General features: G+C 38.1%; 1 protein-coding gene across 6 annotated transcripts in view; it reads left to right on the forward strand.

Moving 5' to 3' along the window:
* Positions 1-12,466, forward strand: part of CD109 (CD109 molecule) — a 172,801-nt gene extending 160,335 nt beyond the window's left edge. For 3 of the 6 annotated variants that reach the window (XM_045498782.1, XM_045498781.1, XM_045498778.1), the window contains 3 exons: positions 712-859; positions 2,507-2,609; positions 4,755-9,548. In XM_045498782.1, coding sequence (XP_045354738.1) covers positions 712-859; positions 2,507-2,609; positions 4,755-4,930 — 427 coding nt within the window. In that variant the 3' untranslated portion in view covers positions 4,931-9,548. Of the gene's footprint in view, positions 1-711; positions 860-2,506; positions 2,610-4,754; positions 9,549-9,658 lie in introns of those variants that run through there. The other 3 variants (XR_006717338.1, XM_045498780.1, XM_045498779.1) reach the window with 3 other exon arrangements.
* The last annotated feature ends 14,435 nt before the right edge of the window (positions 12,467-26,901 follow it).

Consider the following 26,901-nt stretch of genomic DNA (forward strand, 5'->3'; position numbering starts at 1 on the left):
CCTATTCATTTTAGAAAACTATTTATTTTAAAGGAGACAAAACGTTGTTGGTGCCCAGATCCTTTGATGCTCACATTGTGTACAACAGGATGAGAGAACAATGTAGTGTAACAAAACTTTCCGAGGCTTGTAATTCTCGCCAGGTGGCCAAAGAAAACACAAAATGTGCTCCAAGTATGTGGGAGAACAAAGAGAAGGACTCTCCCTACTGGTCTTCTTTTTCTAAAACCAGATGAAGAGAAGATTGCTTAAGACTTGGCGGTGGTCTACTGTTAAGTGGTCAAGTTTTCAGTTTCTTTTTCAGCTCCTGGCTTTCAGCTAGAAAGCTTAGTGCTGTCAAATTCTGAGAAAATGAAAAATGTAATTCAGTTTGGAATCACCCCTAGAACACAGAGTTGCCCATGGAAAGGGCATCCAGGTTGAACTTGTTATGATCTACAGGCACAAGGCTGATACATGGCAGGCATTTCATGTCAAATGAACACATTTTTAAATTATTATTCCTCATATCGTTGAAAATTACAGAATTTCATACCTGTAAGGAAAGGATTACGGGTTTTACAACTTTCTCTAGTGATTTTTACTTCAACTAAACAGTAAATATTTGGAATAGTGCTTGGCAGTTTTAATTTTTATCTAAAGATAGTTTGCCAACGGCTTTAGGTTTTTCCTAAAGGATTTTCTTCCTTCCATCCTTTCTCTTTGTTTTAGGTTTTTGGGCCCAGCTAGAAGTGGCATGGCCCTTATGGAAGTGAACCTGCTCAGTGGTTTTACCGTGCCTTCAGATGCAATTCCTCTGAGTGAGACGGTGAAGAAAGTGGAACACGATCATGGAAAACTCAACCTATATTTAGATTCTGTAAGTAGTAAAATGCAAGTTTTGTATAGGCGACAAGGCTGCCATGTATTGTGTTTGAAAGTCTGCCTTGCTCTGTGCGTGGTTCCTTTGTCATTATTTGAGCTTTCTGTGTCCCCGAATGACTCTGACATGGCAACCACATATTTGTCTCCACTCAACAGGCATCACTATAAAATCGATTTAAAGTGAATACTGTTACTGACGAGCCTGATGAAAAGTCTTTCTAGCTAAATCATTATTTCATGCCACATGTAAACTTTGTAGAAATTGTCACATTGTAATTTCAAAAATTCAGTCCTGATTCCAATTTGAGAACCCCTCTGCCTCAGGGAATTGCTAAAATTATCAGTTTCAGTACTGATGATGAAAGCTTTAATTATGAGTTTTAAAATGCTTTCATGAAGCTTTTAATAAATCCCAAAGGGATTAACATTCCTGCATCAAATATATACATGCTTACATCCTAGAAGAATATTCTCAGAGGTTTGATCTTAACGCAAATTATTATATAATTTTCATATATTCTTCTCATTGTTGTATGAAAATTACTGATCCAAGAATAAGGTGTATAAAATATGTGAGAGAAATGTAAGAATTCAAGAATGTATTTGTATTCAAAACTGCTGGCATGTAATTTATTCTTTTCTTGTAACATCTACATGAAACTCGGGTTGAAACGCAATTGAGTTTAAGTATTCTTATGATATCATGTTTTGAGGAGGGAATACCTACCTGCATCTCTTCTTCCAGTTTTGCCAAGTATGAATCAGTAATACATTGCTTGGCAATATATATACACATTAAAAAAGCTAGTTCTCATTTGTTCATAAACAACTCTGGTTAAAACCCTGTTAAAACTCATCCAAAGTCTCTAGCTTCTTTTTCTGTTCAGGGATTTTCATATCTTACATCCTGTTTGAAAAGCATGGCTTGATTTGGGACGTGAAAAATAAGTTTAAGGTTTTCATTTAATAATGTAATTGATTTTGGTGTTTGTCTCGTATCTGTGATGTACTTGTTTAATGGTTATCTTAATTTGAGTGTCCGGTATGTTCTGACTGATTAATTGACTTTTCTATTGGCACGTAATGGAATATTTGAAGGAACTTATCAATTTCAGATTCCTTTAATAATATTGGTTGCCAAATTGGCATAAACTGCCCCTCCAGGAGGCAAGGAGTTGGCCTTTTGTACGACATGTCAGTTTTTGGTTGTGGGGCACACAACCCCCACCTGCAGTTACCTCACTTACTGGTGAGGTTGCTCCCCTGAGCTGAGGGCAATTCTTCAGAGAAGGGGGCTGCTGTGATCCATTAGCAGTAACCTAGGGGGCGTGTTGCCTAGACGGGGATTGGGTGAGGCACCAGGGCCCAAGAGCATGCATCCTTGGATTTACTGCGTAACCCCTCTGATTCTCAGTATCCCTTTTGGTGAAATGGAAATGTGAACAATACCTATCTTGTAAGAATTGTTTCATGAGTTAAGTGAGGTAATTTATGTAACATGCTTATTACCATAGTACTTGGCACCCAGAAATCCTCTCTAAATGTTAGTTTCTGTTTCTTAAGATGATAAGAAAAAGAAGTGTCTTGCTTTGTCACGAACACATAGTCTGTCACCCCCTTAAGAGTCTTTTGTATTTTCAAGGTAAATGAAACCCAGTTTTGTGTTGATATTCCTGCTGTGAGAAACTTTAAAGTTTCAAATACACAAGATGCTTTGGTGTCCATAGTGGATTACTATGAACCAAGTAAGTGTGTTTTAGATTTCCTAATATTTTAGAAGGGAAGCAAGCATTCATTCACGTATTCATGCGTTTATTTGAAGTGGCCACCTATTTTGTGTGTGTGTGTGGGGGGGTGGTTGTTGGGGAGAGTGTGGGAGGTGGAGTGCGGGAGGTGAGTTTTCCATTTAAATGAAGACAACTGATAGTTTACAAAAGTCACATGATCCCGTTTAGCCAATGAATATTAAAAAGTGATGTTTTTGCTCATAATTTTAGGTGTTTCCTCATGTTCTAGGTTTTAACTCACAATTACAAAATTTACAAAGAAAAACTGAAATAACCAAGAGCCCAGTTATGTGTGGTTTCCAAGGTTTTGCTTCTGTTCCAAGCAACCCTTTCATCTGTTTCCTGTTTTAAAATGGGATTTCTTCAGGAGAGAACATGAGCCTCCTTTGCAATATAAAATCCTGGGATGGGTTTAGCTGTTTCTTCATTGAGGAAGTCTGTTGTTTTGCTAACATTTATACTAATATTATATCAGATTTTTTTAGCATATCAAGAAAAATATAGTCTATTTGGAAAATAACTTGAGCTTCTTTGGTTTTACTGGTAAGGCATTACTTTAGAAAATGTTGAAAATGTAGGATGTGAAAGTAGAGATCTGGTTTGTAGATCACCCGGGTTAGTTAGGGCTACTCTACACCCAGTCACAGAGTGACGTTTTGTGAGTGTGTGATCTCTGTAATTGTAATAAGTCTTATTCTGAGTGAGCCCTCCTGATGGCTCAGAATCCTTAGAATGCATGAGATTTGTGGACATTTTCACGTGTTAAGTACTTGTAGATAATTACACTCTAACGTCAAATGAACTTGTTCACATCATTAGTAGTGTTCAGTGGAGTATCATTGAAGACTACGGTTAAGAACACCAGTTCTTTTTCCTTCTAAGTCGACAAGCCGGTTCTTCTCATCTTTCACCCCCTGGTAGAGTTGGGGAAGAGCGTTTGCCCAGGTTCTTGTGGGACATTCTGGGGAGACACTGATGGCAGTACTTCTTTTCTGGTGGAAAGGTGGGATCCACTGCTGAGATTCAATGGTTGTGCCTAGTTACCCAACTTTGTAATTTAAAGTCGTTGCAGAATTCTCCAAGGGATGTTTCTTCAGTGAATGGAGAATATTTCAAACATTTAAGAAACAAAAAACATTCGGTCTACGTACAGTTTTTTGTGAAAGGCAACTTATTTATGAGGGTGACATTCTCAAGTGAAAATATGGGAAAGGTCAGAAATAATAGAAACCTACCATCCCATTTTTGAAGAACCTAAAATTAAAAATATACAATATTAAAAACATTAAAAATGTAACAGTATTAAAAAATCATGAATAAATTTAAAAATGGAACATGGTTTTAAAAATGATAAAAATAAAAATCATTTATGTTGTATAGTAAGTTTACTTTAGTGCTGTAGGAACTTTAGTTTTTTTCTGTTAATATTAGCTTGTACTATAAACTTTACCCAAGTTGAATAGTTTCTAGATACTATATGCTCAATGTTTTATTTATTTATTTTCAAATGTTATTTTTAAGTAATCTCTACACCCAATGTGGGGCTTAACCTCACAACTCTGAGATCAAGAGTCACATGCTCTACTGACTGAGCCAGCCAGGCGCCCCTAAGGTCAACATTTTAAAACATTGAAATGCATTACCTGGCAGGCTTCTCTTCATCTGTTTGTGTTTTTCAGTGAAGCCCACGGTAAATCTCTTTTCAGTAGTCCTAATGATTAGAGCTTCGCTTGAATGCATAGAAAATGACACCCTAAAATAAACTCTCCTGGAGGTTAAACAATTCTCAGTTTAAAGTCTTCCCTGTTCCAGTAAGAGAGTCAAGTGTACTTGGGATCATGACGTGCAGCTGCAGTCTGTTTTCTGTCTCCGTGCTGGCCAGCTGCTGGTGGTGGACACAGTGCACGGAAGGCATTGTTTCTCTCTTGGATTTGGTTAGCAGTTTGGGCCCCTCCTTAGCATTTCAGTTGTTTCTTGTAAAGAAAATAAAATTATGCGAAGAATGGAAAACTCAGGACAGTGTATCGAAGTGCTCTTAAGTTTTGGCAGAGTAAATGTTTCTAAACAAGGGATCTGTGTAAACTGATGTCTGCCTCTGCACAGGGAGACGAGCGGTGAGGAGTTACAACTCTGAAGTGAAGCTGTCTTCTTGTGACCTCTGTGGGGACATTCGCGGATGCGGTCCTTGTGAGAGCGGAGCTGCGGCCTCCCTTTGTCGCCCTTCAGAAATTTTTGTGCTCTGTCTCACGCTTCTGTTTTCTTTGTACCAGTGGCTGTGATTTGTTCTTTAAGGACTCCATGTAACATTGACATTTCCAATCACATATGATTGTCTTGTTTTCGTGATCAAGTATTGCTTCTGACTATTTTTGAAAAATAATTTTTTCTTTTTATGGGGTTGGGGGGGATGGTGCACAGTAGGTCCTAGTATGTATAGCTGCACAGACGTCTTCATTTGACTTCTGTGTAGAACAAAAAATCAGAGTTATTGCAGTTGTATGTCTTTATTTCCCCCTCTTAAAAATAGTTAAGGAGGTTTTCATGGAGGTGTTGTCTTCTCCAGAATAAATGTGTTATTTTAGATTATTCTTTTATTTTCTAGAAGAAATGCTAGGTTCTTAAGCATTATTGTACACCAGTGTTGGCTTTTGCATTAAAGACAGATGCCTGGGAACTGGGAGAAAACAACCAGAAAGAGGAGCTTTCTCTGTTCCCGTCCAGCATCCACTCTACCCTCTGCCCACTCCACCCCCAGTGGTCCCGGTATATCCTTTTTGATTGGATATCACTTCTTTCTTTTTAAAATGTAGGGGGCAGAATTTTTCTTTTTAAGAAAAGTGATGTTTTTTCACTCCAGTTGTAATCTCATCCCCCAACCTTTACCCTTCCTTTTTTTCTTCTGGAGAGAAGGAGAGAGAGAATGTGTTTTCGTGTGCTTTGCAGTCTGGTTCAGAGCTTGAGGAGTGTACAGAAACTGCTCCAAGGGGTTCTGGGTGCACTGCCCTCCCTCTCACTTCCTCAGCCTCCCACACTGGGTCTGTTTCAGGGATGAGAGTCAGAGGGCATAGCAGTATGTGCCCTCGGTGATCTAGACTAGAAGATCCTAGCTAGAAGACATAGCTCTGTTAGTAATGGGGCATAATTAGCCAGGGTACAACAAGATCCTGTATGAGACGCAGCAGGCTGGCCTCCCTGTGGTCTGGGAAAGAAGCTGGGGCTTGACAAAGGACAAGAGAGGTGAACATGACTGTTGACCTCAAGTATGGTCAGGTGTTGCCCAGGGTCCTGTAGAAGCTCTTCTAGATTCAGGTGTCTGAGTGTCAGATGGCCAGCTGTCTAGTGACGTGTAATGTTTATGTGAATCTTTAAGATTTTTGAACTTTGAGCGCCTGGATAATTGATTACCCTGTATTCTGAAAGATAATATTCATTTATCTGGGTGAAAATTTTAAAGAAAATTTCTTTCTTTCCACCTCCCTCCTTTTTTTCCTTTCTTTTTTTTTTTCTTTTTCTCCTTTCTCGCTTCCTTCTTTCTTCCTTTCCTTCCTTCTTCCTTTCATTTTTCCTTCTAAATATATTGAAATATTTTAGATATATATAAAAAATAAAGATCTCTTCTAAATCTAAGAAATGGTTTACTTTTGCTCCTTAATTCCATGGCATTTCTCTCAAGTGAACCTGAGAAAAATAATTGCCATGGGCTTCAAAAGTCTGCATTACAACATTTTCAACTGTCTAAAAATAAATCCATCGAAAATAAAGTAAGCAAATGTATCTTTTAAAGTTAATTTTTCAAACTTTTTTTTATCTTAGTGAATTTTAAGAAATTGTGGTCGGTGTTCAAGAAATTATAGGGGAGTGGATGTTCATATATTCCTTTTGGATATTTTGGATACAAAGGTAGGAGTTACCAAAATTCACTGTTTTGAAGCTTAAAACTTATATGTAGAAAATAGATCCTCAGAGAGTGGTCTATGGAGAGGGTGGAAGTTAAATATCAAATAAATAATCTTCTTGTATTTCCTTTTAAATGGATAAAAGCTTGTAGTTCTGTTACACCTTTGAAACAGTCTGATCTAAAAAAGACATTTGTTATGTTTGGGCCTTCCTGTATGGTGTTTTCTGTCTTTATATCCTAGGACACCTTTAAAGATGACAGTATCTTCTGAAGAGGTTGGGGGAGGGTGTTGGCAAAGGATATCCTCCTCCCTTGCCTTGCCCAGGACTCTTATACTGACCACCGGTACCTTATATTCTTCAGTAAATAAGTTATACTGAACTTCTAGTATAGTATATTGGGAAAGACTAGAATGGAAAGGCCAATGGAAGACAGTTTGTATCTTTTTTAGGCCACATTTCCTCATTTAAAAACTAGAACTTGAATACTTTTTTTGTGAAGCACTTCAGATTTTCAGATTAAGAAGTCATCTTGTAACTGTTGTTGTAATGCATCTCTTTTATTATAAATTTATTAAAAGTGAAGGAGGAGAATGAGTAGGAGGAGGAGAAAGTCAGCTGTGCTTCTTGGGGCATGGAGCTGTGGTAATGCCTTGTCTCCATCCTCCTTCATATCTTTTTTAGAGAACTGACTTTGTTACAAGCAGTGGGGTTGGATTAAAAGTGATTAAAAAGCCACAGGCGTAAGGGAAAAGGAGGACCTGTAGTAGTAATAATTAAATGTATAGACTATTTTCTTTTCTTCATATGCTATGAAGAATAATATTTAAAAAACCTCATTTTACCTTTAAGTTTGCTTATGGTGAGCTTCTTCCATTTAGAATGCCATCAATTACATTTCCTAATAAGAACTAATTTAAAATTGCCCCTTCTCTTTCACTGAGGGGGAACCTTATTATGACAGCGGCATAGGTCACTTTCAGTTTTGACTGACCAGTGGTTCCAGAGACTGAATAACTAGTAGCCAAACAATTTAAAGGCAGAACAACACTTTTATATTGGGTCTTATCATTCTGTCACCTTTAGTTATAATTCTAAAAAGAAATTAAGGCAACTAATAATTTGTTTGCTATATCGATGAGTTCAGAAAAAAATGCCTGGTCAACAAAATGCTTTTTTTTTTTTTAATTGTTCTATTATACTTTATGTTTTTCAAAATACTTTGACAATCGTATATTTGGTTTAGTATTTTGGGTATAGTATAATCTGAGGAGTGTTGTGCTTATATAAAATCCAGATATACATCTATTACCTAACAACTTGTTACTTAAATATGCAATATCATATCCTACATGTGGGGATTTTCAGAATTATAGATAGCATAATTCTCCCTGCTCCCCCTCTTTTGAACCTGGGTATAGTTATTTTTTAAATTATATTTAGCCTTAATTTCTGTTTATGTAAAATATAGTTATAAATAGTCTGGCAATATAATACCAATTATCTTTGATATAATTCAATTATTTAAGTCAACATTTCTGGCTGTCCTATGACATTTAAATAAAATTGGAGCTACCATTTTTTTTTTTTTTGGTCATTTTTAGAACAAGCTATTTTATTAACCTGCTAGCATATAATCTGGAATTTTTTGTAATAGCCTTATTTTTTTCTCATTTGCTTTATTGAAGTTTAATACTGATTTCTATAGAAATATATTGTAAATACCTCCTTTCTTAACATAAAGACAGTACTTATTTTGAGTTTGCCACGTGGCTACTATGGGTCCAGTTGCCACTATATATTCTTGGAGGCATCATTTTCTTGCACATTAGAAGTCTGAGACACTTATAGTAAGTGGACTTGCTCCTGGGTCAGCTTTAGAGTTTATTCTACCCTCGGTAGAGGCTTCTGTTAGAAGAGTATATTCCTCATTTTTCTTTGTTTTCAAACTCCAGTAAAGCATAGCACTTTTAAAGGGCTTAAAAATTTCATAGCATGTATTCAAATGATATTTATGTTAATAGTAAATATCTTAAGTTACATAGGGGATAGTTTGAGGTGCAATTATTTTTATCACTACTTTAAATAGAGGACTTTAATCCTACTTTCTTCCAGAAACCAAGCAGTAAATATACATTTTTTAAAAGAAACTTTATTTTTTTAAAAGAAATCTTTACCCCCAACGTGGGATTTGCACTCATGACCTTGAGATCAAGACTTGCATGCTCTACCAACTGAGCCAGCCAGGTGCCCCAGTAAATACACATTTTTAAGTAAGTATGTATTAGTGAGAGTAGGCTTGTTTCAAAACTGTCTCTAGCCTGTGAGTTGTGTTTTCGTAAGCTTCCTCAAAAGACAGTGCCACATTGCATCATTCCATAAAATGCCATTTCACTTCAGTTATTGTAATCCAGGAAGATAGATATTTTGTAGACGATGTCTGAGCTTTTCCTTTCAAAGGACACTTACACATTCATATGTGGGTATCTCTGTAGTAGGGATGGATGATATTGACACACATGTTGCTTCATGTTTTCAGAGTAATTTTATCTCATGTTGTCATGAGGCTACGATTTATAATTCTTCTGCCTATTGTATTGAATTAATGGTAGGGGATAGTGCCATGTTCCACTTGTGGATCTTTAAGGTTCATCTTTGGTAGCTTGGGTAGAATGTGGCTCTATTTTGACCCTTCAAGGCTTTCTGTTTTGGATTTTTAGGAGGGTGCAGCTGATGTGGTAGAGTCCATTTGTTTTCTACACAGGAAGCTTTATAAAATTTTATTCATAAGTCCCCTATTTTAAGAAGCTCTTTTGCATATGAGAATACTTTTGAAAGAAAACATTATTTTCCCAGAAATCAAAGCACCATATGTTGATCAAAGTGATTCTGAAGGTTTAAATTTTACATGTTAGAATGTTGTGTTATTGTTAATTGTATTCTTTTATGTATCCAGTAGGAAATCATGGTTTATCAATAAAAATTCCCATCTGTTTGTTATCAGTGTTCTTTTTGTTTATTTTAAATCATGTCTATAGCATATCTCCTTTACTTAAACCTACTTAACTATGAGAAATGGGATGTCGGAGAGTGGGTTTATTGTGTTACAGGAGTTTGACGTGAGTGAGGTGATGGGAACAGCCACCAACCTGCTTCACCTCTCTCCTGATGCTTTGCTGTCGGGCTGGAGTGGGGTCTGTGGAGAGGTAAGAGATATACGCCAATAAAAACCATGAAGTGAGAACTCACTCAGCTTGTGGAAGTTATATAGATATAGAATGCAGTTTGTGTACACAGGAAAATGGAGTCATGGATTGTTGTGCAGCTTACTTGTTGTCTCTGGTGGGTACCTTTGATTCTGATATTGTCTCTGATTCTCACAATGGACCGGAGGTGGTGGTTGGCTTGGGGGTTGTTGGATTCTCTTTTCCTTCCTGCTTCTGCTTGGGTCATCATTTCTGCTAAGGTGATCTACAAATGGACCTTGAAGAAGTTTCAAGTAACAATTTATTTGAGGCCACTAATAATAAATCCAGATTAAGGAGATTCAGAGATGGGGTATTGTGCCCCTTGAACTAGTCATGCTGCACAGGCACATGAGGTGTCACCCCTAGACTTTTGCAATGTCCCCACAAGGGCATTTCCCATGCCAGCAGAGAGCAGTGGGTGGATTCCCACAGCTTTCTCTAGGCCCTTTCCCTCCTCCCCCTCCTGCTTCTATCTCTGTTCTCCATCCTAAAGCTCCCACCTTCTTCACTTTTCCTCTTAGAGTCCTGCAAATACTAAGTCTTCTCTTCTGCCCTCAGTTTTCTCTTGGTCTCATGTGAGTGGTGGGCCAAAGCTTTCTCTTCTCTGCCTGTTCTGCCACTGGGTCATTTCCCTTGAGCGGAGGGGTGATGAAAACCCTTTGGACGATTCTCCACTCTGATTGGTAGTTGGCTTTTATTCTCATCCATGTTATCCCAGTGATCTAAAAGGTCAGACAACTGCATGAATTCAGGATGAGGGAGACTTTAAGTGGCAGAATACACGAACAAGAGTTGGTGGTCAGGCAAAGTGTGAGTCAGTGACAAGAGAGCCAATGCCTCCAGTTGTTCAACAAGGGAGGTATTAGTTCTAGGGTAGCCTGCCTGTTTCAGGGTGTTGTGCCCAGTACTAATGTCACAGTTTAAGAAAGTAAGACCACTCGGAGTCCTAAAGTGGCCCTAATGGTGTCATGATGAAAGATCACAGGGTGTGGGGATGCTCAGCTGGCGAAAGAAACAATGTGGTCTCAACACTTTCTTTAAATATCTGAAAGGCTGTCATCTGCAAGCTCACACTGCAGAACTGTTACAAGTGGGTAGATTTTGGTACACTATCAGGAGGAATTAAAGAGAACATCCTTATTCCAGAAGGTGGTGACCACATGGTCCCGACAGGGGTTTGGCAGAGGCTGACAATCACTATGGCTGACACTTTTTAAAATGTACAGTAACTACTACTACTATTATTATTATTATTATTATTTTGCATCGAGTGTTTAAAATGGTAAGTTAAGAGGTTTTCTACTTTCACTGTTGTTATAGATTGAATTTTTGAAGTCCTAACCCTCAGTACCTCCAAATGTGACCTTATTTAGAAATAGTATTGTAGCAGATTTAATTAAGATGAGGTCACACTAGATTAGAGAGAGTTCCTATGCCAGGATGACTGGTGTCATTATAAGTTCCTATGCCAGTATGACTGGTCAAGTGAAGACAGAGACGCACTGGGAGAATGCCATGTGACAACAACAAAGGCAGAGATTGGACTTATGCAGCTGCAAGCCAAGGAATGCTCAAGATTGCCAGCAAACCATTAAAAGCTAGAAAGGGGCAAAGAAGGATTTCAGGTGGGCATGGCTCTGCCAACGCCTTGATTTCAGACTTCCAGTGTCCAGAACTGTGAGACAATAAATTTATCTTGTTTTCAGCCACCCAGTTTGTGATACTTTGTTACAGCAGTCTTAGACTAATATGGCTGCCCAATTTTATGGAGACCTAGGGAGGTTAAGTGCCTTACACACGTTCTACAGCTTTTCTTTTCCCCTCCACAACTTCTTAAGAACAAAACTGGGACTTCTGCCTGGTGAGTAGCAGGCACTAAATCAATATTGTGGGATGAATTAACCCACCACTTTACCTTGAGTTTGGATTCTACCATGTTGATGGCTTTCCCAGCTCCTGCTCCCTGTCCTGTGGGCTCAGTGCTGATGTTAAGCCCTCTTTATTTATACTCTGCTCTTGGCATTTCTCCCTCCATGCTTTCACTCACAGGTGGGAGGACTGGGATTGCCATTCATTCATTCTAGGCTAATTTACTATTTTCTTTATAAACCCTTTTAGCAGTGATGGCCAATAGATTTCCTTATGAATACCAGCTGCAATTGTTTGGAAATGACTGCCTGGAGGGATTCTACCAGGGATTTTGAGGCCACGTCTGAACCCCATGGGAACAAGACCTAGAATCAGCTGTGAATGTCTACATGGAGGAAGCAGGGCCAGGTGGTGGCACGTGACCTGGAAATTTGCCATTCCTGATTTAGGGTCTGCATCGCACCATTTAACATTTATATTGTCCTGCACCATAAACTAATTCCTTTTATTGTTGTTGGCCTTGATTCACCTACTGCACCGTAAACCTTAGTTTACCCCTACCATAGACTCTCTATGTATATATGATATCTCTCTCATCTATCTCCATCACCATATTTATGATAAATGCTATCTGATGCACTCGGTGTGCTCTGTAGGGTCTGAACAGTAGATTTATAAACAACAACAACAACAACAACAACAACAACAAAATAATAATAGAATTATGCACTAAAGTTCCTGGCATTCCAAACTAGTGACAGTGGACTTTTTTTTTTTTTTTATAAAGACTTTCATTTTCCAGTTTTAGTAGTTTTTTTTTCTCTGCAACTTACACATTTTGTTTTCTTAGGTCAACAGATATTAAAGAACAGGAGAAGTTATTTAGGCATATAAGATAATTTGGTAAATTAGACAAGTAAAAGCTCATGGTTTGAAGGTTTTAATTTTTTGCTTTTATTTTAAGGAAACATACTGGAAAGGATTTTTCCTCTGTTCTTGGGAAATTTATTTATTTATTTATTTTTTCAATATATGAAATTTATTGTCACATTGGTTTCCATACAACACCCAGTGCTCATCCCAAAAGGTGCCCTCCTCAATACCCATCACCCACCCCCCTCTCCCTCCCACCCCCCATCAACCCTCAGTTTGTTCTCAGTTTTTAAGAGTCTCTTTGTTCTTGGGAAATTTAAAACTAAAATTTTGTGGCATTTTTCCCAGTACCTTTGGAAAGTCCTATGCTCATTTCTTTTTTTTTTTTTTTTCAACGTTTATTTATTTTTGGGACAGAGAGAGACAGAGCATGAACGGGAGAGGTGCAGAGAGAGAAGGGGAGACACAGAATCGGAAACAGGCTCCAGGCTCTGAGCCATCAGCCCAGAGCCCGACGCGGGGCTCGAACTCACGGACCGCGAGATCGTGACCTGGCTGAAGTCCGACGCTTAACCGACTGCGCCACCCAGGCGCCCCTCCTATGCTCATTTCTAATATCACCTCCTTGCCTTAGTCTTTTCTCTGTTCCACATATCAGAAGTAATGAGAAGCAGGTTCCTTGAAGGGTAGGGATTATGCCTTACTTAGTTTTTTAATTTTCAGCATTTATACAGTTTGGCAAACAGTAGATACTCAATATAGTAGATACCAAAAAATTAACTTTTGGGGGGAATAAAGACAGTATTACTTATTTTTCAGGGCCATTCGTTGCCTGATTTCCTCCAGAATCTCAGTGAATTTGTTTAGATACAAGTGTTCTTCTGGTCACCAATTCTAACATGCGTGTCAGGGGTTTCTCCACACCACCCAGCAATTCTGGGACACTAGCTGGGTGTCCAGAACTCAGTTCAGTTCTGATACTACCCAGAAATAGCATCAGATTCCACGTTAAGGGTTCAGCCCTACAAGACTGTCCCTGCCCTTCAGATGACAGTAGCCGGTCTAAGCTTAGGCTGTTACCTGCGCTTCTGACAGGCTACAAATTGGAGGCTCCCATAGCTCCCTTCTTGGGTTTAATTAGAGAGGCTCACCACTCAGAAAATCTGTTTACTTACAAGATTACCAGTTTGTTATAAAAGGTTTATTATAAAAGTCTGCAAGAGCCAGATGGAAGAGATGCAGGGAACCAGTGTGAAGCTGTCACGCTCTCTGCAGGCGTGTCATTCTCTGGTACCTGCGTGTGTTCCCCAACCTGCAGGCTCTCACAACCTCATTCTTTTGGGGGTTTATGGAGGCTTTACTACATGGGTGTGATTGATTACATCATTGGCCATTGGAGATTGAACTCAATCTCCAGCCTCTCCCCGCCTCCCCCAATTCTCTAATCAGTGGTTGGTTGCACTGGCAACCAGGCTCCATGGCTAGGTGCACCAAAGGGCATTTCGTCAACCTAACAGAAGACACCTTTTTCACTCTCAACGCTTAAGAAATTCTAAGGGTCATTCAGATGGCCAAACATATTTTTCTTATAAATGATGATATCACCGCTACTAATTATAAGGAACAGTGTAATATCACACTCATACTTTATCTCTCACGGCACCTGACGCTACCTTTAACACTGTAGATAGTCAGAAATATTTAACTGAAAAATAGAATTTGAAGTACCTGCAAAATTAAGAACTTTTCCACATGAATAAATAAAATGTACAGGACAAGAGATAGAGGAAGTAAAGGGGGAAGAAGGTAGAAAGAAATGCAGGAGATGGAGAAATATGGAATGGCTCTAGGCATAAGCATTATTTGACTTAATATATTTCAGTTATGGGGATTTGGGGAATTTCAGCTGATTCCCAAGCACTATAGATATTGAAGTCGTGTTATAAGTGCTGAGTAAAAAGTTAACCTTAAGTCTGTAGGAGGAAGAAGGTTTTAATTTTCTTAATTTTAACTAATTTCAATAATGAATATCATAGTTGTGAATTACTGAATATACTTATGGAGTATTAAAATAAGATATATGAAAGAATAGTAACATGGCTCCTTGTTAGGAGAATTTTTAAAAATCTTGAGGCTTTCACATATTAAAAACTCTGTGTCCCTGTCAGCTATGACTGTCTTCTCCTGTCACAGCCAAACTTCTTGATACAATTTTCTATATTTATTATCTACACTTTGTGATTTCATATCCATTCTTCAAACCGCTGAAACCTGGCCTTACTGTATGGAGGATACTCTAAATAAACTGATGAACTCTCTTCTTCCTTTGCATCTAATGAACATTTTCCTTCCTTCTCTTCTTGACATGTTAGTAGCATCTGACAATGTTGACCACTCTCCTTCCTGGATCTTCTTTTTCCTTCACTTGTTATGTCTACACACTCTCCTGGTTTTTCTCCCCTCTGTCAGATGCATTGTCCTAGTCTCCTTTCAATTCTCATTTCTTTTTGTATTTTTTTAAAATTCAGACTTGAGGTTATTTTGGAAGTATTATCAGAAAGACTTTGATATAGATTGGATGTAGGGAGTGAGGAAAAGAGGAGTTAAAAAAGTCTGGCCTTAACAACTAGGTGAGTAGGGGAGGGTTAGGGAGGGGAGGCATTTACTGAGATGAAAAAGAAAGACTAGAGAAAGAGAAAGCTCGCTTAAGTGTGTGTGTGTGTGTGTGTGTGTGTGTGTGTGTGTGTGTTTATCAAAGATTGTGTAGAGGCTGCTTTTACACAAACAGCCTTGAGCAATGGAATGTAGAAAGGGCCCACAGCCAGCACAGGCTCAACAGGCGACCCACCTCAGAGTATGCATAGGCCCTAACTGACCAATGGGTTACTTACAACTAGATGCAGTTACCAAAAAGGGGAAAATTCCATTCGACACCCATACCTCTTTACCTTCCCTCTTTAAAAACAGTCCCCACTCACTGCCTCCTAGCAGACAGCCTGTCCTCTGCTGTCCTGCCTAGGCTCCCTTGCAGTGTATTCAGTAAACCTCTATCTCCTTTGTTCTGCCTCAGGTGAATTCTTTCACCGCTTGTGCCACTGTCTTCCCACATTTGGGGGCACCCATCAGATCAGGAGAGACCCCAAATTTAGACATCACAGATTTCATTTTGCATCATTATATCTCATTCCATTCCCGGTGAAGAGGAAGGACATATAGTTATGACCATCCAGCTATCTGTTATTAAAAACAAGACAAGCAGGCCCAAAATAGAGTTGCTTATGTTAAGCCTTATGTCACCAAACCGAGATTTAATTACAGTTTTGACTCTCCAAGCAATGGACTCTTAAACTAGTCAGTCAGGAATTACCTGGTCAGCACTGGTTAGATAATCTGCATGATACATCCCCTCCATCCCCTAAAGAAAAATAACCTTGCAATAACCAGCCTGCTTTTTTATCTAGTAGAATTTCTTTGTTCCCACTCCCTCTTGGCTATAAAAGTCTTATTTTGTATAACTCTTCTGAACTCCTTTCTCTCTGTTGGATTGGATGCTGCCCAATTCGAATTGATTTTTTGTGCACATAAACTGTTAAAAATTTAACATATGCCTCAATTTATCTTTTAACATTGCCAATGCAAAGAAAAATAATGCCACATTACCTAATTATTCCTATATAATAATCACTTCTGTTTTTTGGGTTTTTTTTTTTGTAGTCTAGAGGAATTTAGAAAAATCCAAAAGAATTCATATAGCAAACTCACTGGTATAAACCATAGGATTTGATTTTAAAAAACTTTTTATTTTGAGATAACTATAGACTCACAAGTTGTAAAATAGTACACAGAGGTCTTGTAAGTCCTTCATTCAGCTTCCCCAATGGGGACATCCTAACTACAGTGTACTAATGAAGTGAGACATCAATACAATGGTACAATTAGTTAAACTACAGACCTTACTTCATTTTCATAATCTTTTTCCATGCATTTATTTTCTTATATGTCTTTATGTAGAATTCTAGGGCATTTTATAGTGCTGTGGTCTGAATGTGTCTCCCCAAAATTCATATGTTGAAACCTAACCCTCAAGGTGATGCTATTAGGAGGTGGGGCCTTTGGGAGGTGCTTAGGTCAGGAGGGCAGAGCCTTTATGAATGAGATCATTGCCCATATCAGAGAGACTGGAGCGATCCCTTATTCTCTTCAGTTTTGTGAGGCTATAGAGGGAAAAATAGCTGTGTGTGAACCAGAAAGAACCAGGTGTCTTTACCAGATACCAAATCTGCTGCTGCCTTGATCTTGGACTTTCCAGCCTCTAGAACTGTGAAAAATAAATGTTTGCTGTTTATAAGCTACCCAATGTATGGTATTTTGTTACAGCAGCTTGAATGGGCTAAGATCCATTCTTAGTCCTTACAAATGTGAATAACCACTATTACAATCAAAATATAGACCCATTTCATCACCACAAAGGAACTCTTTCCTATAGCTTTAATCTTATACCCTTCCTCTCTTTCCTTAATCCCTGGTAACCACTTATCTGTTCTCTGTCTCTTTAATTTGGAGAATGTTATATAAGTGGAATCATATAGTATGTAACCTTTTGAGTTTTCCCTTCTGTTCAGCATAATGCCTTTAAGGTCATCCAAGCGGTTGCATATATCAACGTTCATTCCCTTTTACTGTTGAGTAGTATTTCAAAATTTGATTTTGAGAGTGTGTGAGAGTTCTAGGTATGGAACTATGGTATACATTGCCTTGCCAACCTGATGGAAAGTATTCAGGTGAACTCAAGTTGGTACAGTAGGGAATAATAAGTGTGACAAAGGAAGAAGAATCACAAAGAAGGAAGTTTTTAGCCATGCTCAGGAGCAGACAGCTGGGAACAATGCCTATATCCCAAGACCTCCCAATGTATTTTACAGCATGCCATCAGGTCTAAAGGTGTTTAATGGCAAAGCTTAGGAAATCACAAAAAGTATCAAAGTTGTAGGATTTGTCTTTAATAGGGTAATGCGTATTTTGAATTCTAAGAGAAGGATATGATATTCTCTGCTTTCCAAGCTTTCAGACAATCACATGCATGTCTCAGAATATTTCTCTCTGAGAGTTTTTCAGGGAAAATATTTTGGGTAATGCTGTTGTGAATTAATATACACATTAAGTTCTAAAATTATCATGAAGTTTTATCACACAGTCCAATGTGTTTATGAAGTTGATTTTAGGGTTTATAATAGGTATAAAGTACAAAGTTACTTTAATGGTAGAAATGTAACAACCAAATATTCCTAATGGCAAAAAAGTCAAACTCACAGATCCAGAGTGGTATGGTGGTTCCCAGGGACTGGCGGTGGGGAAAATGGAGAGTTGTTGGTTAAAGGGCAGCCTTTCAGTTATGAGATGAATAAGTTCTGGGGACCTAATATAAAGCATAGTGGCTATAGTTAATAATAATGTCTTGTATACCTAAAATTTGGTAGGAGAGTAGATCTTAAGTGCTTACTCCACACCAAAAACCAAAAAAAAAAAAACCCCCAAAAAGTTACTATGTGAGGTGATGGATGGATGTGCTAATTAATTGTGGTAAAAATTTCACAGTCTCTATATATATCAAATCAAATCATCCTGTTGTACATCTTAAATATACATAATTTTTGTCTATGCTTCAGTGAGCTGCAAAAAAAATTACATAAAAATTACATAAAATATGCTACCACTAGGGGGCAGAAGAGGATTAGAACAAAGAAAACTCCCAACTTGTTTCATAATTTAAAAATTCCTGTTGTGAGGAGCACCTGGGTGGCTCAGTTGGTTAGGCATCTGCCTTAGGCTCAGGTCATGATCTTTGCTGTCCATGCAGAGCCCGCTTCAGATTCTCTGTCCCCCGCTCTCTCTGCACCTCCCTGGCTCATGCTCTCTCTCTCAAAAATAAATAAATAAATAAACTTAAAAAAAAATTCCTGTTGTGAACTAAAAATGAAATAGGATCAGAGAGTTTTTTCTCTTTTTTGTGCACAGATAATGAAGTTATTGAGATATTCTGCTTGCTCCTATTACCATATACTTTTTAGGATGCATTTTGTTGTTTGGCATATAATTTATGCATAATAATTTGTTATTTTTAGAGTAAAAAACATATCCAGAGTGGGAGCTGCCTTTTGGCTTTATGAAAGCAAATCCTGATTTTAAAAACCCAAGAGATCATTAACCTTTGGAAATTTGCGGAGAGATACTATTGCTATATTCTACTATAATTCTTCTAGCCTGTTTTGGTTAGGGGATAAGTTACAGCAAGTCAGGTTTGACCTAGTTTGTGGAATTTTAATCTCTTAGTAGAATCAAAGAGTCTCCATTAATCCTCTAACATATATTTATTACTATCTTTCTCTGCTGACTTCTGCTGTGTGCTCAAAGTGTTTTTTCTTCTCCTGGTGCTTCTCCTTTTGTAATCACAGCTGGAGAAGAACAAATATAACCGAGAAGAAAGCAAAATGGACTTGTTAGTAGAGGTTTGGTTGTCTGGTCAGCTTCTCAAGTCCTTCTTCACTTACAGCACCAGACTTTCCCACATGTTCTTTTTCATTGTGAACTACAAGCTTATCTGAATAAAGATGTTTCATGACAATCCAGGAAGCCCCTCTCATCTGAGAGGATTGTCTAGAAATTTTGTAATAGGAAAGAGCTTTATTGGGTTTGATACTACACTGAAGGGACCTCCCCTCCACAGGGCTGACCTGCTCTCTTCTTCCCTTCTCTAAAGTGACTGTTGTTTGTCATACAACTTTCTGGTGAGGAAGATCGCTGCGGGTCCTCAGACAGGAAGATGGAAAACAGGAGTGGGAGAGGGAATTCTTGCCTTTCCCTGGGTAGTGCACTCTTGGGTTTGGACGTGGGGGTATTTAGACATGCTTGAGGATGCTCTCAGATAGGAGGGGATTAAGATGGCCTCTGCCGGGGCGCCTGGGTGGCGCAGTCAGTTGGGCGTCCGACTTCAGCCAGGTCACGATCTCGCGGTCTGTGAGTTCGAGCCCCGCGTCGGGCTCTGGGCTGATGGCTCAGAGCCTGGAGCCTGTTTCCGATTCTGTGTCTCCCTCTCTCTCTGCCCCTCCCCCCTTCATGCTCTGTCTCTCTCTGTCCCAAAAATAAACGTTGAAAAAAAAAAAAATTATAAAAAAAAAAAAGATGGCCTCTGCCATACAGAGGAAGCCTAGGAGACAGGGAGGAGGCTAAAGTCGAGTGAATTATACTATGTAAATTGGATTCTCTAATTGCCCATTCTCTTCCTGTTGACTTTTAGATGTTAGTGATTTCTAAATATTTTGGCCTTATTTTAGCTGCACTGAAGCGAATTTAAAAAAGAGTTTAAACTGTAAGGTGAGAACCATGCCTCCCTGTGAAGCCAATGTGGAAGTGATAGCTTAAAAAGTAGATGAGACATTGAAAGCAGGAATTTGAATGTCAGGATCACTAAGCCTAGTCCTCCCCCTCTATGAGAGTCCTGTGCGTTGCCGCCTTGCAGGGTGATGGAGTGCCCTCAGACACCCAGAATAGGGCATGTGGAAAGGGGCTGTGGGGATTTCTTCCCACACAAATGCTACAGAGCTGCCCTCTAAGCTTCTCCCTAGACAGATTTCTTTCAAATCCATTAATCACTAGGATGAGAAGACCAATAATTTAAGACCATAAATAATTTATCTATGTTTATTATCAACTCAGAATTGACTCCTTTACCCAACCATTTTCAGGTGAGTAAACCGAAAACTGGTTCTGAGAGGTTAAGTGGCATTCCTAATGTCATAGGGTTAAAGTCAGGGCAGGGGCTAAAATACAGGTTTCCTGAGTCCAAGTTGTTTAGACACTGCCCCTCATGGGGATGTTTCCACTTTTTTGGCCAGGTCATTCTCTGCAATCAGATAGAAGTTTCAGGGTACCAAGAGACAGAGAGCAGTCTCAAAAGGTTTCTAAATAATTCTTTATTTTCCACCCAAGACAGTGCTAAGCAATTTTAGATATTAATTGCATGGTCTTCTGCTTTGTGTTGAAAGTGGAATTCTTTCAAGGACTCTGGGATCTTGAGCTGTGTGGCTCATTGGTTGAAGGGACAGATGCAGATGTTTCTTCTAAGACCCCCGTAGCCAAACCCTGAGGGTGTGACAAGATAAGTGCTTTAGAGGAGTTTGCATGCATGTGAGTGTGTATGAGTGTGTGAGTGTGTATGTGTGTGTGTGAGAGAGAGAGTTTCCTTTTTTTATCTCCTTGGGAAAGAGAGAATGGGCCAGGGGACAAGGAGTCATTACTCTCTTCCTTCATTGAATACAATGAAGGGCAAAGTCCTTTCTATTGTTAATTAGACATGAAAGCAGTGATCCATCTCAATTCCAAGCAAAGGGGCATTGAGCCAGGGCATCCAGGTGTTCCATTTTCTCCTCCTCAGTGCACTTCATCTCATGGGAAAAGAACACCATGGTGTTGATGACAATGACTTAGTAACATGTTATTGAAGCCCTGTGTTCCCAGGAAAAAGGAAAATAATCATATGGTATTCTTAGTGGCTCTTCCATAATATCCATGCTGTTCTCTCTCCTATATGACAGCTCTCTGTGGCCATGATGTGTCATTTATTTTCAACAGATTGATTGCTTGTTTACTATGTACCTGGCATTGTTCTAAGTTCTTTACATGTTTTATGTCAAATAATCCTTCCAAATGCCTCATAAGGTAGGAGCAATATTACAGATGAAGACACTGACAAAATGAGAATAAATATATATCATAAAAGTAGGCAGAAAGCCTGCACTCAAATCCTAGCATTTTGGTTCCAGAGTGTGTGCTCCTAACCACTACACCATCCTGTTGCTCAGTAGCATTCACCTGACTTCCATGAAACCCTATGGACCTCAATTAAGTCTTGGAGATTTTATCCACAATTCCTTAAGTTCCGATGTGATCACATACGTGGAAGTTACTCTTGTTTGGGGAGAACAATCCAAAGTAAAAACTAGAGTTTAATGATAAAGTCATTCCAATATCAACTCAAGAACAATGTGACTTGGGAAGTCACTCCCTATATTCGACTTGTTAATGTTATTTTCAAATGACACAGCTAGTATTTATTGAAATATTATTTAGTACTTAACTAGGTGTAAAGCAAATGCTTTACATGTATTACCTCTTAATCCACCCAGTGACTAATTGGAGTAAATACTATTGTCCCTGTTTATAGATGAGTTTAGGGTTATTGAAAAATTTCTTAGTGTTGTATAGCTTCTTAAAGAGCAGAAGTGAGATCTGAACTCAACACTATGACTCCCACGTTCTTAACCACTGAGTTATATTGGTATCCTGGTTGTTTTGTAGTTCAGGATAGACATCTTTCCAATTAGCTTTCCTGAAAAACTGGGAGCAGTAGCCTTGGTCTCTCTGTTCCTGAATTTTGTTTTCCTGGTTCTGTTCTGCTCTTGAACCATCTGTGTACCATTCTTTCTTTCTTTAGTATTCAACTTTCATCATCTGGCTTTGATTTTCTTGAAGTCTTTTCTCTATGAGATTTGTATTGCTTTAGTTTCTTTTCCTATGGAAACCATTTTTTTGTAGTTAATTTAATAATACATGTTTTACTACTTTGAAGTCTTATTTTTTCACTACAGTAATGGAATTTATATAGCACTATAATGGATATTTTGAGGAAAAATGATATATATAGATATATAATTTTAAACTGATAAATTTTTGGCCCTAAATTATCCTTACGAATGGCTCGTCAAACATAACCGATCCAAACTTGCTTGCCAATGTCACTTTTTCCACATGGCATGATCTGAGGAGCTTATAAAAGTGCCTTAAAATGTTTGTTAATGGCATGGAGAAAGAAAGTATTATATCTAAAAGTTCTCTGAAAATGCATATAGGGTGATCCCAGGATGACCATGTATTAACTTAAAACTGTTGTATTAGCGAAATGAGTTTCTTCAAGTTATAGAGAGTTGGGCAGAACCCTTGAATGAGGTTCGGGGATAGGTAAATTCATCTGCAGTGCAGACATTTCACTTTAGGTACATATGGGTAGCCCAGTGAAAGCCTTGTAGAAAGTGGATGGTGGTAAGAGTAGGGGTTGGGGGAGAAAAAGAGGAATTTGAAAAAGTAGGTAAAGCTAAATATATATGGACTTGTGGTGGACATTCATGCAATTGCCCTCCCAGCTGAAAGTGATTTCCCCTTTTTTGTCCGTGCTGCCTGTCTCTCACTTCCCATTCAAGTAATTATGTTGTGAGAAGCCAAATTCACTGAACATGTCTTTGCCTTCAGAGCTGATTGGGTAAAGGTGGGCTGATATGTCCCTTCTCAAATCTCTGAGACGAAGAGATTCTAGACAGTTAGATGTCATCCCAAACAAAAGAATATAAACCAGGACTTCAGTGATGCTAGAGAATGGCAGAGATGAGAAAAAGAAATTTTTAGTTCTCTTGAGTGTTCTAGTCACCACCTTTTCTCATCCATTCCCTAGGATTTTTGAAATTCTGCCCTTGGCATTGACAGACTTCTCTGCCTTTTTGCTTAATTATTGAGCTTTTGATCATTTATAAATAGTCACATTTTTATTGTAGTAAATATATAAAACATAAAATTTACCATTTCAATCATTTTTGGAGTATGTATTTCAGTGGCATTAAATACATTTATACTATTGTGCAATCATTGCCACCATCCATCTCCAGGACTTTTTTCATCTACTAACTGAAACTCTGCACCCATTAAAAAATAACTCCCCATTTTCCTCTTCCCCTAATCACAAATCTACTTTCTGTCTCTGTGAATTTGACTACTGTAGGTACCTCATGTAGGTGTAATCATCATGTAGGTGTCTTTTTGTGACTGGCTTATTTCACTTAACATAATGTCTTCAAGGTTCACCCATGTTGTACCATGTGTCAGAATTTCTTTCCCTTTCAGGCTAAATAATATTTCATTAAATGTACAGGAAAACCTTGGTTTGTGAGCATAATTCGTTCTAGAAACATGTGTGTAATCCAAAGCACTTGTAAATCAAAGCAAATTTCAAGAACAGTTGTCTCAGTTGTGGTCATGTGACATTCGGCATCACGTACTCTCGTATTACAAGACATTGCTCATTTATCAAGTTAAAATTTATTAGAAATGTCTGCTCATCTTGTGGAACATCGCAGAACAAGTTACTTGCAATCCAAGATTTTACTGTATATACTGGAGTTTGCTTATCCATTCAGCCATCAATGGACACTTGAATTGCTTCCACATTTTGGCTATTGTGAATGATGCTGCTATGAAAATGAACATGGGTATACAAATCACCTGTTTGAGACCTTGCTTTAGATTTTTTTTGGTATACACCCAGAAGTGGAATTGCTGGGTCATAGGAGAATTCAATATTTAAATTTTTGAAAAATTGCCTTGTCATTTCCCATAGTGTCTCCACCATTTTGCATTCCCATCAAAAACTGCCCAAAGTTCCCAATTTTCCGCTCCTTGACACCACGTGTTATTTTCTGTTATTTGATAATAGCCATCAAAATGGGTGTAAAGTTATACCACATTGTGGTTTTGATTTGTATTTTCCTAAGGACTAGTGATAATAAGCATCTTTTCATGTGCTTATTGGCCATTTGTATATCTTTGGAGAAACGTCAGTTCAAATATCCATTTTTTAACTGGGTTTTTGTTGTTGTTGTTGTTGTTGTTGAGTTGTAGGAGTTCATATATTCTATCAATTAAATGGCTTGCAAATATTTTCCCATTCTACGTGTTGCCTTTCACACTCTCCATAGTGTCATTTGAGGCACAAAAGTTTTAACTTTTGGTGTTTGTTTTTGTTGCCTGTGCTTTTACTGTCATATCCAAGACATCATTGCCAAGTACAATGATATGAAGCTTTTCACTTATATTTTCTTCTAAGAGTTTTAGCTCTTACATTTAAATCTTTGATCCGTTTCGAGTTAATTTTTGTATATGGTGTAAGGTAAGAGTCCAACTTCATTCTTTTGCATGTGAGTACCCAGTTTCCCTAACACCACTTGCTGAAAAGACTCCTTTCCTCATTGCAAGTCTTGGAGCATTTACTGAAAATCATTTGACCATATATGCAAAGTTTTATTTCTGGACTCTCTGTTCTATTCTATTTGTCTGTATGTCTGTCTTTATTCTAGTACCATAGCTTTGAGTAAATTTTGAAATTAGGAAGTGTGAGGCCTCCAATTTTGTTCTTCTTTTTCAAGATTGTTTTTGGCTATTTGGGGTCCTTTGAGAATCTACATGAATTTTAAGATGGATTTTTCTATTTCTGAAAAAAAAGTCTGGGATTTTGATGAAGACGATCTTGCTTGAACTTTTGCATCTTTGCTTTGAGCTCCTGTTTTACGGAAGTAATCAGTTTGTTAAGTTTTAATATTTGCTTTTAGCTGCTCCATGAAAATATTTTTCTTGTGATTATTCTTTGCCATTTTCCCCCCAGCCTCCTCTCTTTCTATCTCTCTGTCTCACACACACTTTTTGGCAGAATTTTGGGAAATTTAATTATTCCTTTTTAATTTTTCTCCATAATGAGTGGAGTTCTTTCTGCACAATTATATAAAGGTCACGTGAAAGAGGAGATTTTTTCAAGTTTGTAGAACATTTTTACTACAAGTAAAATTCCTTATGGTACAAGGTTGTGTGGGTAAATTCTTTTAGCTTTTATTTCTTCACAGCCACCTGTGATTGGAAGCCACAGCACCGCCCCTAATGTACTGTATTTTCCCTTACCTTTTGAAAGCTTTTAAAAAATATGGTGTATATGAGTGATTCCTGGTTCTCTACCTTCCCTGTTCCTCCTTGATATAGACTATATACCCTCTCAAGTTGTCCTACTGGCCCCGGGGAACTGTGTTCTGATAACTTTGTTTGAGATTGTTAGCTAAATACTTTCTTTCTGGGTGTCTTCCCATACCTCTGTTTGACCTTCAACGCATTTGGCAGCCCATCTTCACATATTATGTTTTGAAATTACAAGTCTCTAAATTTTATAAAAAATAGAGCTTAGCTTTCTGTTTCTCATTCTCCTAGTTGTTTTTGGGTTGTTTCCTGAAGGAGAAGAGACTGGCCTTATAGTTTCCAACAATGAATCTGTGAGGCAAGAACTTTAGCTAGTAGAAATAACAATCATAGAAAGTTGATTTTCATGAGCAAGAAATGTGAGGAGGATGGATAATATCAGAATACCAAACAATTGCTTTATGGTGAATTCTAGCTAAGTAAAGACACCTGTGTGATCTGCATGAATGACAACACATGGAATGCAGAACTGATGTGAATTAGCTGCCACTGCCCTTCATAATCAGTTTTAGGGTGATCTGGAGATCTCTGTGTTAGGCTTATGTGTATTTCTCAGATTTTGTTTTTGAATCTAGTATTGTACTTTGGTGTTTCCACCTCTAAATTCCTGGCTCAAATGCTTTTCAAATTCTTAGTTGTGACTTTTATTTGGGCTCGTGTAGTCCATTGACTCTATTGCCCTTTCTTCCTTCCACCTACTACCAACCAACAGGTATCTGCTTAGTGGACCGGGTGGATTTCTGGATTTTCGAGGTGATGTGAATATGGTAGTGGAACAGTTAGTCTTCATTTCCATAAAGGCTGCTGTAACTGAAATTATAAAGAGGAGATAAGAAATTTATGATTGTACCTTATAATCAGGATACGGCCAGAAGTTGGCATAAGGTATGTATTCCATGTGCAATCAGAAATGCTTAGGTAACAGTAGTGTTTGGCCAGCCAAGAGGGACATCCTAAGAGAGGTGGTGTGACAGGCTTAGATAAGGGTTTGTTTCCTTTATAGTTGGCACCTGCAGTAGTACTATTTAGGATAAATTGCTCCATAAAATGCATTAATGAGTAGTATCAAAGCGGTGTGGTCAGGGGAAGTGACAAGGTAGAGGTTCACTGAAACAGTGGATTCTTTTAGGTTTTGGCATAACATAGTCCATTAAACATTCTTCAAGAAAATGGGTGGGGCTTTTTCTTTCCTTGTCCCACTCTACCTTTCTCTCAGCTTCTCCTTGTGATTACTTTTCCCTTCAAATATATCTTAAGTGTTCATTTTGCCTTATATAAAGTTATGAGATATGGCAGATGATTGAAGGGGTTGGTCAATTCATACCCATAGAGATGGCCCTATCTTAAGCCATGTAGACTCCTTAACGTTACAACAGAATATAGAAGATCTATTCAACCAAGATCATAAGATTAGCCTTTGAAATACAAAAAATAGAATACTTATCTTTTAAAGTTCCCTTTGACATGGTTACAATTCCGTAGTAATTATATTAAAGTATATTACTTCTATAGGTTTCATCTAG

The sequence above is a fragment of the Leopardus geoffroyi genome, chromosome B2 (genome assembly GCF_018350155.1).
Source record: "Leopardus geoffroyi isolate Oge1 chromosome B2, O.geoffroyi_Oge1_pat1.0, whole genome shotgun sequence".
Lineage (NCBI taxonomy): Eukaryota > Metazoa > Chordata > Mammalia > Carnivora > Felidae > Leopardus > Leopardus geoffroyi.